This window comes from Triturus cristatus, chromosome 5_1, assembly GCF_964204655.1.
Source record: "Triturus cristatus chromosome 5_1, aTriCri1.1, whole genome shotgun sequence".
Lineage (NCBI taxonomy): Eukaryota > Metazoa > Chordata > Amphibia > Caudata > Salamandridae > Triturus > Triturus cristatus.
The window spans coordinates 90362934-90370399 of NC_140587.1; the positions used below are offsets into that span (position 1 = coordinate 90362934).

The 7466-nt window shown below is 42.8% G+C and overlaps 1 protein-coding gene across 1 annotated transcript; it reads right to left on the bottom strand.

The window, feature by feature from the left end:
• Positions 1-2457: 2457 nt before the first annotated feature.
• Positions 2458-4368, bottom strand: LOC146830287 (uncharacterized). Its single transcript, XM_085605078.1, has one exon. The coding sequence runs from the start codon at positions 4366-4368 to the stop codon at positions 2458-2460; it is 1911 nt and encodes a 636-aa protein (XP_085461204.1).
• Between the last annotated feature and the right edge of the window lie 3098 nt (positions 4369-7466).

Below are 7466 nucleotides of genomic sequence, written 5' to 3' on the forward strand. Positions count from 1 at the left end.
GGTGAAGGCTAGCAGCATCTCAGAGTCTGGCAGTGGCACTGCCAAGAATAGCAGCATCACAGAGTCTGGCAGTGGCAGGTTGAGGTGTGGAAAATGCTTCAGGCAGTGCAGAATGTAGCAGCATCCTCCAGAGTCTGGCAGTGGCAGGTTGAGGTGGGCAAAATTGTTCTGACTGGTTAAGGTGCACACACGTCTTCTTCTGGACCAGGCACTGCCAGGATTAGCAGCAGCCCATAGTCTGGCAGTGGCATGGTGAAGGCTAGCAGCATCTCAGAGTCTGGCAGTGGCACTGCCAAGAATAGCAGCATCACAGAGTCTGGCAGTGGCAGGTTGAGGTGTGGAATATGCTTCAGGCAGTGCAGAATGTAGCAGCATCCTCCAGAGTCTGGCAGTGGCAGGTTGAGGTGGGCAAAATTGTTCTGACTGGTAAAGGTGCACAAACGTCTTCTTCTGGGCCATGAACTGTCACGATTAGTAGCATCCCATAGTCTGGCAGTGGTACTGCCAAGATTAGCAGCATCCTCACAGGTCTGGCAGTGGCACTGCCAAAAATAGCAGCATCCTTCAGGGACTGGCAGTGGCAGGGTGGTGTGTGGAAAATGCTCCAGGCAGTGCAGAATGTAGCAGCATCCTTCAGGGTTTGGCAGTGGCAGGTTGAGGTGGGCAAAATTGTTCTGACTGGTTAAGGTGCACAAACTTCTTCTTCTGGGCCAGGCACTGCCAAGATTAGCAGCATCATAGAGTCTGGCAGTGGCATGGGGAAGGCTAGCAGCATCTCAGAGTCTGGCAGTGGCACTGCCAAGAATAGCAGCATCACAGAGTCTGGCAGTGGCAGGTTGAGGTGTGGAAAATGCTTCAGGCAGTGCAGAATGTAGCAGCATTCTCCCGAGTCTGGCAGTGGCAGGTTGAGGTGGGTCAAAATGTCCTGCCACTGGCAAGAATAGCGTTTACAACCAACAGGAGCAACACTATTCCCCAAACCTGGGGTAAATAAACAATGTTATAGCTACAATAGTCCAAGGCAATTATTACAAATTAAAAAATTCATATGCATGAAAACACAGAAAAAATCTAAGCAAGAAATCCAGAAAAGGTACCCAGCATAGAGACAAAAGTTTATACAAAAACATTTTTACTAAAACAGCAAATATAGAAGAGCCATTACAAAACAGTTTAAGAATACTTAAAAAGGTGCTCACATAGTTACACAGGGGACATCACTAAAGGCTTAATGTACAGTGTGAACACAAACAATGACAAAGAGAGACACAATTTCAAAACATAAAAAGGCCAACAAATAACAAGAACAGAAGATCACAATCAATGCTTCCTCATAAGTATATGCCAAAGACAGACGTCGACGGCGTTTCGACCTATAAGGTTTTCAAGGCCATCATCAGGACACAGGTATTATTAAAAGAGCAACCAGTTCAAATAATTTGTATCTTCCGAAACAAATGTAGCTTGATATAATGCAAAAGAGATCTCATAAAGACAGCACTAGAAGTCCAACAAAAGAACATAATCCTAAAATCAGCACGTCATCCATTTAGTGGCACTGTAGGGTCTGGTACAAATGTATAAACTGGCCCGTTTGCAATTCAGAGCCCAAAGCACCCGAACGCGGATGGGCTAGCCAAACCAATCCGCAAATCACTCCCAGGCAATGCGGTGGAAGGGCGAGAGTCCCGGCGATGCGGTGGAAGAGCGAGAGTCCCGGCGTTAAGACGCCGAGAAGGTCACGCTTCCACCGCATTGACGGGGACCGATGTGCAGATTGCTTTGACTAGTCCAGCCGTGTTCGTGTTTTGCGCTCTGTATTGCGATGGGGTCGGTTTTGACAATTGTACCGGACACTACAGTGGCACTAAATTTAAGAAATGCTGTTTTATGATACATTTTTTTGTTGGACTCCTGATGCTGTCTTTATGTGGTCCCTTTTACATTTTATCTGAGTACGCTTGTCTCGGATTATACAAAGTATTTGATTTGGATGCTCTCGTAATAATTCCCTTCTTCTGAGGAAGACCTTGAAAACATTGTAGGTCCAAACACAGTTGGCGCCTGTTTTGCGGCACATACTTATGAGGAAGCATTGATTGCGATCTTCTATTTGTGCTATTTGTTGGACTTTTGTTTTTAAAGTTTGACTCCCTCTGCCATTGTTTTTGTTCACACTGTACATTAGGTCTTTAGTGCTGTCACCTGTGTAACTATGTGAGCACCTTTTAAGTATTCTTAAACTGTTTTGTAATTGCTGTTCTCTAATTGCCGTGTGAGTAAAAATGTTTTTGCATTAACTTTTGTCTCTATGCCGGGTGCCTTTTCAGGATTTCTTGGTCAGACAATTGTTTCTGCGTTTCCATGCATATGAATTTTTTAATTGTTAAGAATTGCCTCGAACCATTGTAGCGATAACACTGCCAAGAATAGCAGCATGTTAAGACAGTAAAACAATTAATTGTAGATACTGCTGTTGAACTTTGCTAGCAGTTCCGGCGAGGGCTTGAACGAAGAGGAATTAAGACCATTGCGCTTTAGTCCAAATTTTATGTTGAGTATATTTGATAGCAGTTTCAGACCCATTCGGTTACGGTTCTCATTTTTAAGCAGGGTCATTTGTGAGAACACTCGTTCCACTTGTGCATTTGATATGGGTAGGGTCAGAAGTTTAATGGCGCCCATGGCCAACTCCTGAAACCGATGATTCCCAGCTGCATCTCTATAATTCAATACTTCAATCCAAAAGGATTCCATGCCTGAAGAGGTATTGAAAGAACATGAAGTCACTGTTCGCCACTGCGTTTCTAATATGTGTGTTGGGTCTGCAAAACACTCTTTTGGCAAGTCCGTAACCAGAGGTTTAGAATCTGAAAGCACATTTTGGGGCTTCAGAAGCTCCAAATGTCTTAGGAGGCTCAGCGAATCTGGCAAGCGCATCTGATACTCTGCTGCCAGAACTTTAACAAAGTCTGTGCACCGTTTTTCTATGCAGTCCTTGGCAGCATCAGGCAGTTTGCTTTCTTGGAGCTTTTTACGGAAGTCAAGGCCAAGGTCAGCATCCTGCTGCCCAAGATAAATGGCACTACTTTGAAGATCCAAATTACACAATTGCTTCTCGCTATTGGTACTGAAGACACTGGGCTTTACAATTCTTCTCATAGTGGACCTATATAAAGTTTGCAAATCCCGGAATATGTGGAGGACATCACCAGATTCAAGCTGAAATGCTTTGTTCACTACCTTAATTTCTAGCAACATAGGTTTCAGGAAAATAAGATAGAGATAATTTGTCTCGTCATTGTACATTTCTTGCAGCATTCTAGCTGCATAGCAATGTTCTACGTATGATGCGTTGCAAAAGTGCAGCTTTAGAGCATCATACTGCTCCAGAAAACGCTCCACACAATCCGCCATGATAAGCCACCGCGTTTCACATGGCGAAATAAGCTTCAATGGCATTCCTCCATCCAGAGTTTGATATAAATCTGTGTAGACTGCCTGGCGCTTTGGAGAATGTGCAAACCAGTTGTAGGTTTCTCTCACCATGAACTCCACATTGCTGGGCAAACTCCGCATTGCTTTTCTAGCAACAATGTCGAGCGAGTGGCAGATGCACCGTACAAGCTGCAAAGTAGGCTGCTTTTCTCTCAACAAAGTGTATGTGGAGTGGTTTTTGCCACACATCACACTTGCGCCATCTGTACCTACCCCTACCATATTTTCAATTGGAAGCCTGCTGTCCTTGAGGAACTCCAGAAGTGCATTTGCAATGTCTTGTGCACATGCCTCTTGCAGTTCTATCATCCCAAGGTAACTACTCACAATTCTGCTACTTTTCTTACTGAAGTATTTTACACAGACGCACAGTAGTTTCTTTACAGAAATGTCAGTGGATTCATCAATGATCAACGAATACGGAGAACTGCCCATATCTTGAAGAAGCTCACCTTTGAAATAGGGGCCTAAAAGTCCATTTATTAAAGCTGTGCACTTTGTCCTGTGCATACGGAAAGGAGGAACTTCTTCACTTAAAATTTCTCCCAGTCTGTCAATGCTGTTGATTGATGTGCTACATGCAGTTTGCACAGCAATCCTAAGCTCTCTCCTTTTCTGGTCGTTTGATAACTGACAAACTGGTTGTGCAAAAGATGCCATGGTTAGGCTAGGTGTGTCCATGCGCGCACGATGTCTAGCTGTGGATGCATGCAGCTTTAAATCATGGTAGTGGGCCCGCAGCTGTAAGTGACAGTATTTACAGTTTGCCTTTGCTTCATCTGTTTTCACAGGGGCAATCCACTTTTTTAGTTCGGGGTCAGACTCCCATTCCTTTCTGTACACTTTCTTGTACTTTGACCACTTGCCCATTTTGAAAAAGTTAGTTTGTAGCTTCCTGGGACCTGGTAGAGGGCTGTACAATCTCTGCTGTGTGGCAGGGCAAGTATCTGCAATTGGAAGAGATAGAATATCCATCAACATCCCTGGTTCGATAAAGTTAGCCGTGAGGAGCTTAACCCAGTTTTTGGTCAGGTGCATGGTCTCCTGCATTGATCACCCAAAAAACCCACACAAAAGGACAAAGTCAAATCATAATTGAACCTTAAAACACATTGCACACATCACCCATGGTCAACGTACTAGCCATCTCCTTAGCATTCTAGCTCAGTTTATCACTCATCCCAATATGCAATGCAAAGTAACCTTCAACAAATCTCCACCTGTGTTTGCCCCTGTAAATATTTGGTCATAAGCTGGACCACTGGAATTGTGAGACTGCGAGACAGAGGCATTTTTCCACATAATTATAGATTTGACACATTTGGCGCAAATCGATCTGCTGCATAATCGGCAGATATTACCAAAATTCATTGTTTCCTCCTGAAATGGATCAAAAGTTACCAAAAACAGAGACAGCTGTTGCCACGCAGTTGCAGCCCCATTGCGATGGTTGAATCGTCAGATTTCTGTTGCTTACTCCTAGCTTTGGGTGTTAAACTGGTACTACTGGAGGTGCACATGCCCAGCTATTGTGTTAACTATGCAAAAATGACAATATGGCACATCATGTGATTCATCCACTTAGCTGGTTACTGCAAGGGGCTGGCCATATAAAATTTGTGTATAATTGTGTTCCGGAGCTGGCATGGTTGGAGAGATCTGTGGGGTGGTCATTTTCAACATCAGCCCATATTGGAGCCTTTTTGCGAGTTGTCAAGAACACATTCTTTAGGGAATTTGCAGGCTATAGTGCCCAGCCCTGTTGCAAGCAGTCTAGGGAAAATAGGGCCATAGCGCAAGAATATTAATAAGTAAGTTATGCAAGTCGTGTGCGAAAGATGATGTACATACTTTCTTGCACGTGCATAATTTGCCACCTGCGTGTGAGTGTGTGTGTATATATATATATATATATATATATATATATGTGTGTCATTGAAACCTGTCAGGTGTTCAGGCAAGAGGGCACATTAACTGGTTAAATAAATGCAGAAATACACACATTTCATCGGAATTTCGCAACACCTAAAATAAATATGGATAAATACAGGTAAAATTTGCAAAAATTACATATGGATAAATACAGACATGACACAAATATAAATACCATAAAACCGGGAGCCCTAATTATAAGGCACTGGACAACTGGTATCTACAGCCATATAAATCATGAGCACACAATTCATTTGCCCACAAATAAAACCCTTCTAAAACAAAACAACAACTGCCATGAAAACAATATTAAGAAACCCACTCCCAAGGAAGATAGGCGTCTAATTTGTGCAGAGACCCCTCTGTTGAAACATCAAACAGAGGCCGGCGGAGCACTGATGTGGAATTGCTTGGCATTGGTGGTAAACACTCTGGCAGCTTCTTTGGATAAGGAAAACTGCCTTTGCTTGACATTGGTACTTAAGACTGTGGAATACTTTAGACATGGAATGGGTTTCAAAAACAGCCACTATTATCAATAGAGCCTGAATCCATATGTCCCCCTTTGCTTGATTACCCAGCCAAATATTACATAACTATAAAGTAATTTAACCACTTCATTATTCTTGTCTTTTATGCTGTTAGGGACGGTGGGAATTCAGATATTATGACCTTTAACAGGATGCATTTTGTAACTGACTGCATGAACCACGCGGTGTGGTACAATCATGTCATCTATAGAAATGTATGGTTCATCATGCAGTTTAAATGAACACCAAATAGTAATAATAATTTTTAAAAACTAAGTTGCACCAAGATGCACACACAGGAGGAAGACTACAGGCAATGGTGGGACCATGTACAATAATGTAAAGGTGACACTGGGATAACTGTGCTCATGTCAAGGACACGTTGGGTCATATTCAGCTTCCGGAAGGTTTGTTAGCAGTGAAGGAGACTGCTTCCTGTTCATGAAAATCTGAACAGCTTCAAGGAACAAATTCCTGATTCGCTCCATGCCTTCTATTCACATTCAGAGCCGGCTATGTTACTTTTGCTCTTCCCTCCTATTCTGTAAGGCTGTGCTGCTCTCGGGGTAACTGCACTGCCGAGTGCAGGTCCACTACACTGAGCACCACTGGTCCTCTCTCAGGCCACGTCTCTGCTGTTCCACCACCTAGAACAGTAGGTGAGGCAGATAACTCAGTAGGTTGAGCGCTTGTGGACAATAATGTGTAATCTGCAAGCCCGCATTCAAGCAGGTCCACATCAACTCTTTACGTTCATGAAAAGCTTACCCTTGTTTTTTTTTCTAATAGCACCTCTTAATGATTCAGTTTGTTGTGTGCATTGCGCACTCATACTATCTATATAAAATGTCCTGTCCCAAGAGGCACTTCTACAAAGGAATCTTTTCTACAGCTATTTGGCAAAATTAAAAAGTTTGTTAGGTAGTGGGCCATATGAATACTTTCTTACGTGTCTTCTGGAACCCCAGGTAAGAAGAAAGAAAACAAGGGCTGTTTTAAAAAATATCATGATAGATAGATACCCATGTCACCAGCATCACTTCCCAAAACAGACCAATGTCTTAGGGCATCTGCTTTACAAGTGTACCCGTTTATCCATTTGTGGTAAAAAAAAAATAAAAAAAAACAAAAATAGAACACACGCAACCACCGAGGTGGTTATCAGTGACAGCTACTATTTGGTCTTCTAGGGAGTCTGTCACATCTTCCCCTGAAGGATGGGGCTGGCAGGTGGAAGAACAAATGGCATTGCATAATAATTTACAGGGCCACAGGCTGCTGGAGGAAGCCAAGAATATAATCTGCCAGGCCTTGTTAGTGGAGGAAAGAAAGGAAATACACCTTAGATAATAAGTGAATATGAGGATTGTATTATGATGATGGATTCTTTCACCATTTATGCTAGTTGCAACACAATGGGAAATTAAAACAATAACTACAAAAAATAATACTAACCGGAACAAAAAACAACATTAATTTAGAATTTACATGACTGCTACGCTCTTA